The sequence below is a fragment of the Peromyscus maniculatus genome, chromosome 7, assembly GCF_049852395.1.
Source record: "Peromyscus maniculatus bairdii isolate BWxNUB_F1_BW_parent chromosome 7, HU_Pman_BW_mat_3.1, whole genome shotgun sequence".
Taxonomy (NCBI): domain Eukaryota; kingdom Metazoa; phylum Chordata; class Mammalia; order Rodentia; family Cricetidae; genus Peromyscus; species Peromyscus maniculatus.
The window spans coordinates 41288658-41306683 of NC_134858.1; the positions used below are offsets into that span (position 1 = coordinate 41288658).

The window sequence follows — 18026 nt, forward strand, 5'->3', positions numbered from 1 at the left end:
AGGCTTCTAGAGGGAAAAGAAAAAGTATAGTCCTTGAGAAGGTTGCTACACCGGTGAAGAGCTTAGTAAGTTTACTAATTCATTCAATCAGAAATCTAGGGAATATATGTGGGAATGAATTTTAAGGATGTGGGAGAAGATGGAACATAAAACTGGATCAGGCTGAATTTATTGATATGAGCCCATTGTGTGAAGAATCTAGGTTTAGTATGGAAGCCTGCACAGTTTTTTAAAAAGTGTCAACATTTTGTCAGAATGGTTAGCTAGAGCATTTGTCAAAATATGGCCTACTGAGAAGTAGTTGGAGATGCTGATATCCCCTGGCTTAGTGTTGATGAGGGGATGGGAAGGTTCAGGAAACTGCAGTGCCGGAGTGTAAAACTAAAGCTGTGTCAAACCTAATCGTCCACCATGAGAAGGACCAGGAGACACGCTCTTCACTGATCCTAGAAGATGCGAACGGTGAGGGGGCACCAGCACATCTGGGGGCTTTGGGGCTGCCACCCCCTTTGTGCCAGACCTTCGACGACAACGATGATGCTCAGCTGGATAAACTAAATGCAAGGGGTTTAACTGGGTCCTGAAGTAGCAGGGGCCGGGTGGCTGTACTGACCGGCCAAAGGTGAGGTGATCATAGTTATCGTAGTGGGCACCACAAAGCCATGTCCATAATTGGCAACACATGCAAAGGGATTTTTACGGCGGCATGACCCATACGGACCTTTGGTACTGGCTCATCAATCATGGTGTTTCCAAGCATGAAGTAGATAGGAAGTCCATTGCATTTTTGTTCCATCTGTACAAGCAGGAAATTTCTCAAACAAATGAAAGGCTACATTGGGTTGTGGCAAAAGGGAATTTTGACCCCTGAACCAATTTCCAGACTTGAGCCACTTTGTAGACCCAGAACCCCTTGAAGAATGGATGACCAGGTTCCCCTGAGGAAGGATCTTAATAAATATTAATACCTAAAGTTTTACTGTTAGCCTTTCTCCAGTTCTTCCCCAGAGGGACCTACAGCCTTTTAGGAGGGTAACTGTACACTAGAGGAAAGGAAACAATCAGACTTTCCAGGATCTAGTGGGTACTGGTTCTGAATTGATGCTGATTCCCAGAGATCCCAAGAAGCCTTGTGGCCCTTCAGTTAATGTAGGGGCTTATGGAGGTCAGAGGATTAATGGAGTTTTGGCTTTAGTCCTACTCACAGTAGGTCCAGTGGGCCCCCCAAACTCCTCCTGGGGTTATTTGCTCAGTCCTAAAATGTATAGTTGGGACAGATATACTTAGAAGTTGGCAGAATTCAGCCGGGCGGTGGTGGCGCACGCCTTTTATCCCAGCACTGGGGAGGCAGAGCCAGGCAGATCTCTGTGAGTTCCAGGCCAGCCTGGGCTGCCAAGTGAGTCCCAGGAAAAGCGCAAAGCTACACAGGGAAACCCTGTCTCAAAAAACCAAAAAAAAAAAAAAAAAAAAGAAAAGAAAAGAAAAAAAAAAAAGAAGTTGGCAGAATTCTAATATTGGTTCCCTGACCTGTGAAGTAAGGGCTATTAAGCTGGAAAAGCTAAATGGAAGCCTTTAGAATATTCTCTGCCAAAGGAAACAGTGAATCAAAAACAATATTTTGCTGGGGGTGGTGGTGGTGGTGGTGCATGCCTTGAATCTCAGCATTCAGGAGGCAGAGGAATTGCAGAAATTAGTGTCACTATCAAGGACATGAAAGATGAAGGGGTGGTAGTTCCCACACTACATCTCTCTTTAACTCTCCTATCTGTTCAGTGAAGACAGATGGATCATGGGAGAATGACAGCTGACTATATGGACTTTCCAGCCCTGTGTCGTAACTTAGTTTGAAGGGATCTTGATCATTTGTGTCCTCCACAGAATATCACATTGGTTCTCTCTATGACATTATGCTGATTGGACCAAATGAGCAGGGGGTAGCAACCATTTGGACTTGTTGGTAACACATATTTGCATTAGAGGATGGAAAACCAAACCAATCAAAACTGAAGGACCTTCTACCTCAGTGAAATTCTTAGGAGCCCAGTGGTGTGGGGCATGCAGAGATATTCTACGATAAAGGATAAATGTTGTACATGGCCCCTCCCACCACCAAGAAAGACACACAATGTTTAGTGGGTCTACTTAGATTCTGGAGACAGTGCATTCCTTACTTGGGAGTGTTGTTTCAATCCATACACCAAGTGACTCAGAAAGCTGCTAGCTTTGAGTGGGGCCTGGAACAAGAGAGGCTCTTCACCAGGTCCAGGCTGCTCTACCACTTGGATTGTGTGATCCAGCAGACCTGATGGTACTTGAGGTATCAGTGGCAGATAGATGTTGTGTGGAGCCTTTGGCAGGCCCATATGGGTGAATCACAGAAGAGGCCTTTGGGATTTTGGAGCAAGGCTCTACCATCATCTGCAGACAACTATTCTCCTTTTGAGAGACAGCTCTTGACCTGTTATTAGGCCTTAGTTTGACAATGGGACAAGAAGTTACCATGCAATCTGTGCTGCCCATCATGAGCTGGGCGTTCTCTACCCCTCCAAGTCATAAGGTTGGACATGCACAGCAGCAACCTATTATCAAATGGAGATGGATTATCAAATGGAGACGGTATATAAGCGATCAGGCCCAGCCAGGCGGTGGTGGTGCACGCCTTCAATCCCAGCACTCAAGAGGCATAGGCAGGTGGATCTCTGTGAGTTCAAGGCCAGCCTGGTCAACAGAGTGAGATCCAGGACAGGCACCAAAACTACACAAAGAAACCCTGTCTCAGAAAAAATTAAAAATAAATAAATAAATAAAAATAAAAATAAAAAAACAGCCAGGCAGTGGTGGTGGTGGTGGTGGTGGTGGTGGTGGTGGTGGTGGTGGTGGTGGTGGTGGTGGTGGTGGTGGTGGTGGTGGTGGTGCACACCTTTAATCCCAGCACTCGGGAGGCAGAGGCAGGCAGATCTTTGTGAGTTCAAGGCCAGCCTGGTCTAAAGAGCAATATCCAGGAAAGACGCAAAGCTACACAGAGAAACCCTGTCTCGGAAAAACCAAATAAAATAAAATAAAAAAAAATAAAAATAAAACAACAAAAAAGATATCAGGCCCAAGTAGGTCCTGAAGACACAAGCAAGTTATATGAAGAAACTGCCCCAATGGCTGGTTTCTATACCTGTTATAATGCCATCTGCTGCCAGGCATGCAGCCATAACCTCGTGGGGTGGTGCCCTGTGATCAGAAGACTGAGAAAAAGAAGACTATGGCTTTCTTTCTGCCTGGTTTACTGATAGTTCTGCAGGAACGACCCAGAAGTGGACAGCTACAGCATTACAACCCCTTTCTGGGACAACCCTTAAGACACCAGTGGGCAGAACTTTGGGCAGTATATTTTATCTGGAAGGAGAAATGGCCAGCTGAGCAACTGTTCACTTATTCATGGTCTATAGTCACTAGACTGGCTGGCTGGTCAGGGACTTGAAATGTCCTATGTAAATACTCATCAAAAGGCAACTGTAGCAGAGGAGGAATTCAGTCATCAAGCAGATAGGATGATCCATTCTGTGGCCAGTCACTACTTCCCCCAGCCATTCCTGCCACTGCCTAATGGGCCCATGAACAAAGTGGCCATGGTGAGAGATTGGAGTTATGCAGGGACTTGACAACATGGACTGACACTCACCAAGGCTGACCTTGCTACAGCTGCTGCTGAGTTCCAGATGTGCCAACAGCAGAGACAAACACTAAGCCCCAGATTTAGTACCATTGCCGGGAGTGACTAGCCAGTGACCTGGTGGTAGGTTGAGTACACTGGACCACTTTCTCTGTGGAAAGGACAACACTTTGTCCTTACTGGAGTAGATATTTATTCTGGTTATGGATTTGCCTTTCCTGCAAATACTACTTCTATCAAAACTACCCTCCATGGACTTACAGAATGTTTTATCTACCATCACAGTATTCCACATAATATTGCTTCTGACAAAGGAACTCACTTCACAGCCAGAGAAGTTCAACAGCAGGCCCACCATCATGGAATCCACTGGTCTTACCATGTTCCCCATCATCCTGAAGCAGCTGGCCCAATAGAAAGATGGAATGGCCTCTTGAAGACACAGTTACTGCACCAATTAGGGCTAGGGGAGGGTTCTCCAGAAGGTGGTATATGTTTTGAATCAGCGACCAATATATGGTATAGTTTCTCCCATAGCCAAGATCCATGGGTCCTAGTTAAATATATAATGCATTTGCTACTGTACATGGGATAGTTATGTCAGGCATAATTATGACCTGGTTACTGTTCTCATTTGGAAATTAAATACGATTTTTTTTGTTTTGTTTTGGAGATAGGGTTTCTCTGTGTAGCTTTGCACCTTTCCTGGAACTCACTTGGAAGTCCAGGCTGGCCTCGAACTCACAGAGATCCACCTGGCTCTGCCTCCCGAGTGCTGGGATTAAAGGCGTGCGCCACCACTGCCCTCAAATACAATTTAAGGAGATATGATTATGTCAAGTTGACTACATCTGGAATTAACTAAAATCCAAGTGGCTGGGTTCACCTGTGAGGGATTTTTCTCTTTTGTTTTTTGAGATAGGGTTTCTCTGTGTAACAGCTCTGGCTGTCCTGGAACTTGCTCTGTAGACCAGGCTAGTCTTGAATTCAGAGATCCACCTGCCTCTGCCTCCTGAGTGCTGGAATTAAGGGCATGGGCCACCAGTTTTCAAACATGAACCAGCCATGGTGAAGTATGCCTCAAGCCCCAGCTGCTGAAGCAAGCAGGCCTTGGTTTAAGGCCAGCCTGTCTACACAGCGAGACCCCCATGTGCAACCAGCAAGCTGATCTGCTCTGAGCGCTCACCCTTCCCTTGCAGCTGAGGCAGGGCCTGTCTCTCATCCGCAGCTTAGTACCAGCAGCTGATTGACAACTGTCAGCTGAAGGAGTGGGCGGTACTTCCAGGGCTGACTGCTACAAGCCAGCATCTCCAGATGATCTTTATGCCCCAGAAAAACAAAACTTGCTCCAGGATCCTGAGGAGAGTTGAACATTTTTCTCCTTTGAGGAAAAGGAAGCATCTCCTCTCTGTGCCTGACAGGCAACTGCCTCTGCCTCAGGAGCACCTGCCAGCTTCCAGCACTCCTATTTTCTTTTTGTTTCTGTTTGTTTGTTTGTTTGTTTGTAGACAGGATTTCTCTGTGTAGTCCTGGCTGTCCTGGAACTCACTCTGTAGACCAGGCTGGCCTCAAACCCAAGGCTCTGCCTGCCCCTGCCTTCCAAGTGCTGGGATTAAAGGTGTGCACCTCCACGACCCAGCAGAACCCCTATTCTCATTCTTGGAGCTGAATTCCACTCCCCGCCTGGCCTCGTCCTCAGAGATCACACACACACACACACAAACACACACACACACAGGTGCGGCCAAACGGAACTATTTAATAAGGCATGTCTGGTTCTTCTTGAAGATCAAAGAGGAAGGGCATCACATCTGTAAGAGAGTTCAGAGGAGCTTGCAACCCCGACCTGCTCTCTCCCGGGTCTGCTACGCTGTCCCCCAGAGCTCAAGGCTCCCATGCTACCGCTTCTGCAGCCTTTCTGCTTGCTATAGAAGAGAATCGTCTTGGCACAGGAGCCCTCGTACATCACCCAGCTCGTATGGGATTTCCCAGCATGCTGGGCTGTGAGCAGAGTCGTCGGCAACCACAGTTTCCCAACCTATTCCTTGTATACAGAGTCCCACTCTCATGGAAAGGTCTCTGAGGCAGACATCAATGAGGGTCTCGACCACTCTTCTCCCTGTTTGCTACAGATGTCCCTAGAGTGTGACCCTGGCAGGCACATCCAGCCTCGGGTCTGGGCCTCAGGTCCCCCACCGTGGGGCCCACCCATGACAAGGCTTCACACCTGGCTGGCTCATGCACTGCTGGATTCTTTCCAGCCGTGTGGAAGCCAAGGTTCGGGCCTCCTCCGCAAAGCGGCGGTGTCCCTCCTCAGTCAACTTCCAGAGGCAGGATCGAGGTGGTGTGCGGGCCTCACCCTGCATACTGGCCGGCGCTTTCTCAAAGCTGTCTCGGAAACAGAGATTGTGACGGATCGTGTTCTTCCAGCCTTCGGGAGCTGTCCGGAAAAAGGGGAAGTGTTCTCTGTGGACAGGGAGGAAAAGAAGGAAGGGTGTGGTTCCTCTGAAGAGGACTGACTCTTGTCCTCGTTCTCCCCCAAGGCCAGGAGGAGCCTCAGCACTTCCTAGCAGGGTGAAGCAGGGCAGGCTGGTCTGGAATGGCCTTTTGCTAGCAGAACCACAATCTTGGGCATTGCTTACGACCCACTTTTTTTTTTTTCCTCTTGATCTTTTTGAGAGAGTCTTTTTTTTTTTTTTTTTTTTTGATTTTTCGAGACAGGGTTTCTCTCTGTAGCTTTGCGCCTTTCCTGGAACTCACTTTGGAGACCAGGCTGGCCTCGAACTCACAGAGATCCACCTAGCTCTGCCTTCCGAGTGCTGGGATTAAAGGCTTGCGCCACCACCGCCCAGCCATGAGTCTTAATGTGGCCCAGATTGATACTGAACTCTCTGGGTAGCTGAGGATGACCTTAAACCCCTGTTCTCCTCCGACCTCTACCTCCGGAGTGCTGGGATTACAGGCCTGTGCCACCATGCTAGGCTGAGAACGTTCTTCTCCTAAAGCCCAGTTTTTACTGTCCGCCAACCAACCCCAGGCTCATTTTTGCCCCTCCCTCCAGGGCTGGGGATTTTGACAGCAAGAACAAAACAGAACCAATAACTGTATCAAACCACTTGAGAACAGATGTGCTGAGGGCTCTTGTCTAACACCAGGGAATGCCTCCCCCACACTCACTGTACATGACTATCAAAGCTAACTGTCAGCCAATCATGGTATCCCACCTTTAATCTCAGCATTTAGGAGGCAGAGGCAGGTGGATCAGAGGTCAAGCCTAGTCTAGTCTCTATCGTGAGATCCAGGCCAGCCAGAGCTACAAAGTGAGTGAGCCCTTGTCTCAAAAAATGAGGCCCTAGCTGGGCAGTGGGGGCGCCCACCTTTAATCTCAGCACTCAAGAGGCAGAGCCAGGCAGATCTCTGTGAGTTCAAGGCCAGCCTGGTCTATAGAGTGAATTCCAGGCCAGGCTCCAAAGCTGCAGAGAGAAACCTTGTCTCAAAAAACAAAAAAGCAAAAAAAAAAAAAAAAAAAAAAAAACACACAAGAGGTCCTCATTTCAACTATCTCACACACTCAATGCAAATTCTCAGTGAGGCTTCCTTGAGCCCAGTGGGTACAGGGCTCTGTGCCAGGCAGGTCAGTCTAAGGAGCAGCAGGTGGGAGATGTTGTTGGGAATATTGGATATTATTCTGGCTAATCTTTTGAGGCACGGTGGGAGAAGCGGCCCCTTGACCCAGGTGGACGGATATCTGAGGGAAGGCTGAATTTTAAGAGGTGAAAGGGGGGCGGGAGGAATTCTGTTCCTGAACATGGGATGGGATGGGCATACATTTGCCTGGGGAGAGAAAACCAGAGAGGCACATACAGCCTCAGACCCAGATGGGGAAACTGAGTCAGCAGCCCAGGGCCAGGTTGGAAATTATTAGACCCTGACCCTCCCTTCCCCTCCTCACAGGCCCCCTGGGCACATACCGAGTGAAGCTGTAGATCTGCTGTACGTTGAGGCCACAGGAGGGACTGTTTCTGAGTGCCAGGGCAATTAGATGGAAGTAATTGAGAGGGGGTCGGGACCAGAGCCTCCCCTCTGGGCTGACAGCTTGTCGAAGCCTCCTCTGACTCTGGAGGGGGGCCCTTGTGGGAAGGGATGGGAGAGCCACAGAGAAGCTGTCATCCTGGTCCTTGGCCTCCTCCTCGTCTGTAAGCTAGAGGGGCACAGAGTAGGATCTGGTCCTGACTCATTGGCCTCAGCTCCAGGCTACACTGGTAGATGGGGGAGCAGTCTGGAATCCACCGTCTGGGCTTCTCTCCAACCCAAGGGTACAGATCAGTTCTAAGCTTATCTTTTACTGGCCCTCAGAAACCCAGCTGCTGATGCCTCAACCCTGTTCCCACTCAGCCATACCTCCTTCCAGGTGCTAGGGGAAGAGGCTGAAGGCTTCTGTTTCTGCTTCTGCTTCCGCTTGCAAGCAGATGACAGCGGTCTGGAAGAAGGCAGCCATGACTGTGAGCAGCTGGCTTCTCCCTCCTTCCGGGCTGGATGGCAGGAAGGTAGCACACTTCGCAGGTCCTTCTTTTTAAGTCTCTCCACCTCCAGCTTGCCGAGAGGATACACAATGTTTGGGTTCACCCACATCCACAGATTGGGCTTAATGTCTGGACCTGTGCAGAGGAAAAGGAGACTTCCCTCAGCTCACCGGCTTTGGGGAGTAAGGTGACCCCCGGCTCAGGAAACAACTGTGTCCACAGAGCTCACAACTCACCATCTTTATCAAGCTTGGGTTTTTTTTCCAAAGGCAGTGGTGGTGGTTCAGCTATCTGGAGTCTGTATTTGGCAACTGGCAAAGAGGAGAGAGACAGTCAAGACATTCTAGAATTTCCACTGTTACCCCGTGGTCTGGGGGCCTGAAGAGGGTGGTGTGGGCCTGCCCTGGGTAGTACGAAGCTATAGAGACTGGTGTGCCCTTCACCTCTGACCTTCAAACACTCTGCATTCTTTTCTCACTCTGCATATACTATCCCTGGACAGCCTCATACATGCCCATGGCTGTGTTACCATCTTTTTGTTTTTTTTTTTTTGGTTTTTCGAGACAGGGTTTCTCTGTGTAGCTTTGCGCCTTTCCTGGAACTCACTTGGGATCCTCCTGGCTCTGCCTTCCGAGTGCTGGGATTAAAGGTGTGCTAAACTTGATGTTACCAACCCCACCCCCCACCCCCAGCTGAGGACTGAACCCAGGGCCTTGCGCTTGCCAGAGCTCTACCACTGAGCTTTGAGTTACCATCTTTAAACCCAGGGCTCCCAAATCTACCTACACACCACACTTCCCTGCTGGTCTCTAAAGTAGAGCTGTGCACTGGGCGTTGTTACTTGGGATACTGACAAGTACTTCAAACACAAATATCCCCTCTCCCTTCTACCCACTTCTCTCCCCCTTCTGCTCCTTTCCCTCCTGACATGGGATCCTGTTATAAATCACAGGCTGGCCTCAAACACTCTAACCCCCTGCCGCAGCCTCCCGGGATTACAGACATGTAACCATGGCCAACTTCAAGCTTAACATATCTAAAATTAAATTGCACTTTCTTGGGCTGGCAGTATCAGGTAATGTTCAGAACAGAACCTATCCCCTAGGCCTGCCCACAAGTATCATTCATTACATCCCCATCTTACTAAAGTGTGAGTTACAACCTCATATGGGATGGTCAACTGAAGATGGAGGTCACAGACAGTGGAGGTCTGGTCTGGAGGTAGATTTGAGAGTCCTGGATGTGTAGATAGTGACTTACCTTCTCTGCCTATGCAAATAATACCCCAAGATAAATTCCTTGGCTGAGAAGATAGCTCCGGGCACTTGGAGCTGACTCCAATCTACAGAACTACATGTAAAACGATGACAACAGCCAGGCCTGGTGGCACACACCTTTAATCCCAGCACTCGGGAGGCAGAGGCAGGAGGATCTCTGTGTTCCAAGCCAGTCTGGTCTACAGAGTGAGTTCCGGGACTGCCAGAGCAACACAGAGAAACCCTGCATATATAAAAACAAAAACAAAAACAAAAACAACTGGGGCCAGAGAGATGGCTCTGTGGTCTCTCTGAGCAGCACTGACTGCTCTTCCAGAGGACCCGGGTTCAATTCCCAGCACCTACATGGCAGCTCACACCTGTCTGTAACTCCAGTTCCAGGGATCTGACATACCTGCAGGCAAACACCAATGTACCTAAAAAACAAACAAACAAAAACAACGAAACCAAAACAAACACACTGCAAAGGAGCCTGGTGCCGCTCAGCTCAAACTGGAGACTTTTCTGTTAGGAACTGCAGAGTTTTCAGCGCCCTGCGCTTCGGGTCTTTCTTCCGGAGGTGGGGTGGGTGTTTAAGGTGTGTGCTAGCAGACCTAGCAAGTTTTCTGTTCTTTTTGTTTGGTTTTTCAAGACAGGATTTCTGGTGCAATGCTCGTTGTCCTAGAACTCTCTGTCGACCAGGCTGGCCTCGAACTCTGAGACCTATTTGCTTCTGCTTCCCGAGTGCTGGAATTAAAGGCGTGAGCTACCACACCTGGCACGTTTTCTGTTCTTAAATATGTTTTATTATATTTATGTGTGTGTGTGTGTGTGTGTGTGTGATGTTGGGGTGCACATGCCAAAGTGCAGCTGTGGAGGTCAGAAGACAGCTTGCAAGAATTCTCTTCTTCCCCCCATGTGGGTTCTGCTGACCAAACTCAGGTCATCTGGCTTGATAGCCTTCACCTGCTAAGCCATCTCGCCTACCTTTGTTTTTTATCGTGGGTAGCACATATGTGTAGTGGAGAGCATGTGTGTGTTTGGGCACCTGTATATGTGTGTATGTGGGAGATGTGGAACATGTATAGGTGCATTGGGGGTACATGTACCTGTATATGTGTGAATGTGTGTTGTGGAGCATCTGTGTGTGTGTGTGAGTACATGAATCTGTATGGGGTGGGTATGCATGCCCCTGTATGCATGCATGTGGAGGCCAGGATTTCCAATGCCTTCCTCTATCATGTTCCACCTTATATTAAAGAAAAATATGTTAATTAGTGTGTGGGGCACACGTGTCATGGCATGTGTAGGTCATAAGTCAATTTGAAGGGGCTGGTCTCTCTTTCCACTATATGGGACTCAGGTGGCATGCACCTTTACCTGCTAAGCATCAAGCTGCTCCTTGTTCCTTTTAAGGCCTCTCACTGAACCGGAAGTTCACTTTTTGGGGTTAGGCAGGCTGGCTAGTGAGCTCATGGGATCCACCTGTCTCCACTCCTAAATGCTAGGGCACAGGAACAAACAGCCGTGTCCTAGCTTTTTTCTTTTTCTCGGGGGGGGGGGGTGTTTTGGTTTCGAGACAGGGTTTTTCTGTAGCTTTGGAGCCTGTCCTAGAACTCACTCTGTAGCCCAGGCTGGCCTCGAACTCACAGAGATTCGCCTGTGCCTGCCACCCAAGTGTTGGGATTAAAGGCGTATGCCACCCCTGCCCGGCATGCCTAGCTTTTGAGGCATGTCTGGAGATTTGAACTCAGAACCTCACATACAGAGTTAAGCGCTCTTAGCCACTGGGCCATCTCCCTGGACCACATGTTTCTGTTATGGAAAACAAAAGACTTAGGGCTGAGATTGTGGTTCATCACTGAGGTCCTTGCCTGAGATGCACAAGCCTGAGTTCAATCTCTAACATTACAAAATGAGACAAAATATATTTTTTTAAAGATTGTTTTGAGATGGGGGTCTCATTAAGTAGTCCTGGCTGGCCTATAACTTGTTATATACATCAGGTTGGCCTTGAACTCATAGACCTGACTGCCTGTGACTTCCAAGTGTAATACCACATTCAGTTTTAAAGGTTTAAGGTTTTCCTACCATTATTCCTCAGTAAGTATCCAACTGATATAAGTTTGGATTGTTTTGTGTTAAAATATTTGCTTTAGCTGGGCAGTGGTGGTGCACACCTTTGATCCCAACACTTGGGAGGCAGAGCCAGGCAAATCTCAATGAGTTCGATGCCAACCTGGTCTACAAATCAAGTTCCAGGACAGTCAGGATTGTTACAAAAAAAAAAAAAATTGATTTAGCCAGTGTAGTGGTGCATGCCTTTGATTCCAGCATTTGGGAGACAGACGCAGGTGGATCTCTGTGAGTTCAAGGGCAACCTGGTCTACAGAGTGAATTCCAGGACAGACAGAGATACATAGTGAAATCTTGACTAGAAAAAAAGAAATCAAAACAAAACAAAGAGTATTTGATTTTTAAAAAAAATCATTTCATTAAAAAAAAGCAATGAGCCGGGCGTTGGTGGCGCACGCCTTTAATCCCAGCACTCGGGAGGCAGAGGCAGGCGGATCTCTGTGAGTTCGAGGCCAGCCTGGGCTACCAAGTGAGTTCCAGGAAAAGGCGCAAAGCTACACAGAGAAACCCTGTCTCGAAAAACCAAAAAAAAAAAAAAAAAAAAAAGCAATGAGTTTTGGCTTGAGATTAGCATAGAATTTCCAACAACTTCTTAAGTGGCACAAAAATATAAATTTCTGCCACTTTGTTCTACACATTTATGAAAAGCAGCATTCTCAGTATTAATGACTAGAAGATCAAAATACCAATCAACTCTGAAAATTGTTAAAGACACTATACATAAATTCTGTAGTATCAAAGATTCAGCCAACATTTAATTCTCTATGTAAAAATAAGCATATTCATCTAATTTGTATGTAAATCTGTTTGCATCTTTTTTTTTTTTTAAAGTCTTTGACAGGGTTTCTCTGTGTAGCTTTGGAGCATGTTCTAGAACTCATTCTCTAGACCAGGCTGGCCTTGAACTCACAGAGATCTGTCTGTCTCTGTGCTTACATACCTATATACTTAAGATCCTATAAAAATGTCTTGGGTTAGCCTTTAGTCCCAGCACTTGGGAGGCAGAGGCAGACAGATCTACATGAGTTTGAGGTCAGCCTGGTCTACAGAGAGTTCCAGAACAGCCAGAGTTACACAGAGAAATCCTGTCTCAAAAACAAACAAACAAACAAACAAAAAACAAACAGAAAGTCTTGGGTCAAAAGGAACGACAAGTTTAAAAAGTTTCAGGAGCTGGAAAGATGGCTCAGCAGTTAAGAGAACTCCAAATGTTGGGGCGCCCTCTTCAGGCTTCCCTGGACACTACCAGGCATTTGAGTGGTGCACATATATAAATGTAGGCACTCATACACATAAAATAAATTTTTTTCTGGGTTTTTTGTCTTTTTTGATACAGGATTTCTCTGTATAACAGCTCTGGCTGTCTTGGAACTCTGTAAACCAGGCTGGCCTCAAACTCACAGAGATCCTCCTGCCTCAGTCTCCTGAGTGTCACCACACCATTAGGTTATTGTTTGAAAACAGTGTGCTTATTGGACAGCTCAGGAGTTAGGAAGGGAACTCATTTCCTCTCACTGCTCATGTTCAACACCACATTAGAAAAAGGAAAATATAACAACTTTGGGTCACGACCGTGATGCTGCACACTTGGAATCCCAGGACTTGGGAGTCTGAAGCAGGAAGATTGTGAAGTTGGGGCACCAAAACTATATGACAACTTTGAAAGACATAAAAACATGGTAAAGCCCAGGGGCTAGGCACAGGGCTATACTCCCAGCCCTTGGGAGTCTGAGGTGAAGGATTACATCGGGTATGCAAAACTATACAGCAACTCTGTGAGGTATAAAAGCATATTAGAACCTATGTGATGGTTCAGTGTGTCAAAGAGCTGGCGGCCTGCTACTGTGGGTTTAAACTCTGGGGCCCACATAACAGAGTGAAAGACCTGACTGCTACAAGAAGTACTGACTCACATGTGCACTCACTCACATACATGCACACACAGATAGAAATACAGGTTTAAAATGTAATGTTAAAAAAATGTAGCCGGGCGGTGGTGGCGCACGCCTTCAATCCCAGCACTCGGGAGGCAGAGCCAGGCGGATCTCTGTGAGTTCGAGGCCAGCCTGGGCTACCAAGTGAGTTCCAGGAAAGGCGCAAAGCTACGCAGAGAAACCCTGTCTCGAAAAACAAAACAAAACAAAACAACAACAACAAAAAAAAAAAGTAAAGCGCCGGATGGTGGTGGCGGCGGCGCATGCCTTTGATCCCAGCACTCGGGTGAGTTCGAGGCCAGCCTGGTCTACAAAGTGAGTTCCAGGAAAGGTGCAAAGCTACACAGAGAAACCCTGTCTCAAAAAACAATAGAAAAATAAAATAAAAGAGCATATTAAAGCAAGGATGTGGCACAGGCCTATGTGTGGTGAGGGCCAGAGGATCCAGGCCAGATTCAGCAACACACTGAGTTCAAGTTAGCCTGGACTAGATTGAAAGATCCGTTTCAAGAAGCTTTCTAAGTGGAAAATATAATTGAGTGATTAAAAAAAAAAACAAAACACATTTCTTTATTTACTTATTTCTTTTATGTACCGTGTGTGAGTAGGTCAAGATCACTTTCTCACCTGAGTTCCAGGAATTAAATTCCAGTTAAACTCCCACCCTGTTCTTTTGAGACAGGGTTCTGCTATGTAGCCTAGGCTGGTCTGGAACTTGAGATTTTCTTGCCTCATCATCTACAGGTGTGTGCCACCATAGCTAACTTTTTTTTTTTTTTTTTTTTTTTTTTTTAGCCCTGGCTGGCCTGGAACTTACTATATAGACCAGGCTGGCCTTGAACTCTCTGAGTGCCTACCTCTGCCTCCCAAGTGCTGAGATTAAAGGCATGCACTACCATGCCTAGCTCTTTAAACTTCTGATTTGTGTGTACTAATTGTAAAAGACAGTGGAAAGCTGTGAATAGTGGCTTGCACCTGTAATCCCAGCACTAGGGAGGCTGAGTGGGAGAGTCTCAAGTTGGAGGCCAGCCTAGGCTATATATAGCAGGTCCCTGTCTCAAAACCAACCAACCACAGTTTATGACATTTTCACACACAGCGTATTTGATCAGAGGTACCCCATCTCTCTGTGTTGACCACCTCGATTCCTCTCTCTACTTTTTTTCGGCTGTGTGTGTGTGTGTGTGTGTGTGTGTGTGTGTGTGTGTGTAACTCCTGAAGAACTCCTGGAGAAGCCAAGGATGACCTTGAGCCCCGAACCCTCCCACGTCTATCTCCCAATCTCAACTCCTGAAACATCTTATCACCAGGGTTCCCGAATACCACAGCATCACTTTTTATTCTTGGTTGTGTCTGAGGGTGGTTATCTCCTCTTCCTCAGTCTCCACACTGGAATGTCTCAAGGGTTCAGCCCTCGTCCACCTATTCTTAGTCCTTAAATTCCAACCATATACCAAAACCCTCAAAATTTGTGTTGCCAATCCACCCCTCACCCCAGAACCTGACATCTAATGGTCTACTTACTGTTCCTACCTGGATAAATAACTCCAAGTCAGGGACCCCTGCCTGATCTAGCGTTGTGGACCCAGCCAGGGCTACATGGGGAGGCCATGTCTCAAAACAAAACAAAAAGCAGAATCTTCCCAGAAACAAAAACAAGGGCCTTGCACAAGACACCTTTAGACTGGCCTAGAACCCCTGGGTTCCATCACTCCTGCGTCACCTTCTGAGGTATATGAAATTACATATGAAAATGGATCCGACTACAGGGGAAAAGTAGCGTTAACCCAACGATCGTGCCGGACGTGGCAAAAAAATCACTTCGAATGCAAGAGTAACCACCTCAAACAATTGAACTTAAGGTCCGAGGAGGAGTTAAAATTCACAGAGCACATACTGGCCCACCATCCCCTGGGCACTATTAAATCCATTAGGTACTACAGAGCACACAAGTCCAGGTGGGCTGATAGCCCGGGGTGGTGGCCCACGCCTAGAGCTCCAGGAGGTGCACCAACGGTTAAGACTTGACAAGCCAGGGCATCAAAACAAAAACAGCAACCGCACCAAGCAAAAAGAGCCAAGGAGACTTCCCTAAGGACAAACTGTGACTGTCCGACACCGAAAAATACAGCCTGGTTCTGATGCGCAAGCACCAAAGCTCCGCACAGGCCTAGAAATGTTCCGGGGGGAGGTGTTGGACGGGACCCGCGGGCTCTGGGGACCCAGTCGCAGGAAGGGCCACCACTCCCTCTCCTGCGTGGGGCGAGCCCAGCCAGGAGACGAGCCTGGGAAGCCACGGGCGGCTCGCCCACTCGACGCCGCCCCCCCCCGCGAGCCCCTCCCCCACGGCCCCACTCACGGTTCTGCGTGTACAGGGGCAGGTGGGACGTGGTGAAGGACAGGAAGCACTCGTTGCCCATGTCCCAGTCCAGCAAGCCCGGGACCTGGCCATGGAGGCTGGCCCAGAAGCCCGGGTCCTGGAGTTGGAGGTCCACCGTAGAGGAGAGAGGAGTCCAGGCGAGGGGCGAGAGAGGCGGAGACTCGCCTGGGTGGAAGATTCCTCCTCCTCACACACCCTGGGGCCACTGAGCGGGTGGTGGGAGCGGTCAGGTGTGCAGCGCCCCCCCCCCCCCGACCGCCCCCCGCTCGCGATCACCGGCTCAGCTATTTAGCGAGTTCGAAGCCCCGGCACCGCCTAAAACCAGTTCGTGCTCCTCCACAGCTACACACTCCCTCTCCGGTGAAAGCACACATTCAAAAGTTACTTTAGGCGACCCGGGCTAGGCTGGGTTTCCAGAGACCCTGGCTGGAGGGGGCGGGGCCGGGGTGGGTGGGTTAGGGAGTGGAGGGGGTGGGAAGAGTTAAAATGCGGGGGCGTGGCGGTGCCGGCCGAAAGGTGCTACATGGGCAGGTCTGTAACCAAAGGAAAAAGAAAAAAAAAGGAAGCAGGGCGTCGTGGCTTTAAAGCGGGCTTTTAATCCCAGGAGGCAGAGGCAGGCAGATCTCTCTGAGTTCGAGGCCAGCCTGATCTACAGAGGGAGTTCCAGGACAGCCAGGACTACACAGAGAAACCTTGTCTCGAAAAAGCCAAAACAATATTTACGTTTCATAAAAGCATTATACCGTTTATCTAAGATTACAACCTTAGCGGGTGGTAGAGCTGAGATTAAATTAAATAGCAATTTGATTTTTTTTTTAAATTTTATTTTTAATTTCAAATTTACAAAAAAAAACTTCCGTAAGCTGTAGAAATTTCTTTACATCCTCATTAACTTTGTATTCATTTAATCGTTTATTTCTCTCAGTACTGGGAATTGACGGGTCTTGCACATGCTAGACAAGTCTCTACCATGCAATACCCTCCGCCCATGTGTGTATATACCTCTATACACACAGTTTTTTCTTTTTTTTTTTTTTTGAAAATCTGATCCCACTCTTGGTTTTGTTTGTTTGTTTGGGACAGGGTCTCTCGTATAGTTTTGGAGCCTATCCTGGAACTTACTCTGTAGACCAGGCTGGCCTTGAACTTGGTACTGACTAGCTGGAAAATCCAGACCCACTTCCATCTGCCTGTCAAGTGTCAGGATTACAGGCATCATCACCATGTTCAGCTCATCATATATATTTTTACATTTTTATTACGTTTTATTTATTTTACGTGTGTGTATATGCAGGCGAGCATCCATGGCGCTAGTATCGAGGTCAGGGAACACCTGGGGGAGTTGGTTCTCTCCGTCCACCCTTTGGGTCTCGGGGTGGAACTCGGATTGTCAAGTTTGGTGCCAAGGGCCTATACACTGGGTCGTCTTACTAGTCCTCATTATGTATTCTTCTTTCTTTTTATTTTTGTTTATTTGAGACAGAATCTCACTATGTAGCTCTGGCTGTTGAGGAATTCAGTGTAGACCAGGCTGGCCTCAAACTCAAAGAAGAGATTCACCTGCCTCTGCTTCCCAAGTGCTGGGATTAAAGGTGTGCAATTACTAGGTCCAGCTCCTCATAATGTATTTTTTTTTATTACTCATGAACTGATTGATGCTGGATATAGAACCCAGGGCCTCAGGTATGCCAGGCCGCTGCTCTGCCACTGGTTACATCTCCAGCCCTTAAAGGTATATGGTTTTTAATGAATCATGTAGGAATAGCTTGTTGACAGCATTCACTTCACCCTGCAACACTTCAGTCAGTATCTCCTAAAAACGGAGATATTAGTTTATGTAGACAAAATTCAGGAGTTGAATTTTTTATATTTATTTACTTATTTTGAGACAGGGTCTTGCTATGTAGCTCTGGCTGTCCTGTAACTCAGTATATAGACCAGGCTGGCCTCAAACTCACCTCCCAAGCGCTGGATTTGAATTTTTTAAAGATTTGTTTTATTTATTTATGAATGTATATTTCCATGTGTCTGTATGAGTGTATATGCATGTGTGTGGGTACCCTTGAAGGCTAGAAGAGGGCATCCTCTTCCTAGGAGCTGGAGTTACAGGCTGATTGTGGGGATGCAGGTACT

The 18026-nt window shown here is 47.7% G+C and overlaps 1 protein-coding gene across 1 annotated transcript; it reads right to left on the minus strand.

The window, feature by feature from the left end:
* Window positions 1–5403: 5403 nt before the first annotated feature.
* Window positions 5404–16117, minus strand: Foxr1 (forkhead box R1). Its single transcript, XM_006993377.4, has 6 exons — window positions 15873–16117; window positions 8424–8498; window positions 8066–8322; window positions 7636–7865; window positions 5892–6130; window positions 5404–5475 (listed from the first exon to the last, which is right to left on the minus strand). Exons 1-6 carry the CDS (start codon window positions 15931–15933, stop codon window positions 5423–5425), a joined length of 915 nt encoding a protein of 304 aa, XP_006993439.2. The 5' UTR covers window positions 15934–16117; the 3' UTR covers window positions 5404–5422.
* Window positions 16118–18026: the final 1909 nt, after the last annotated feature.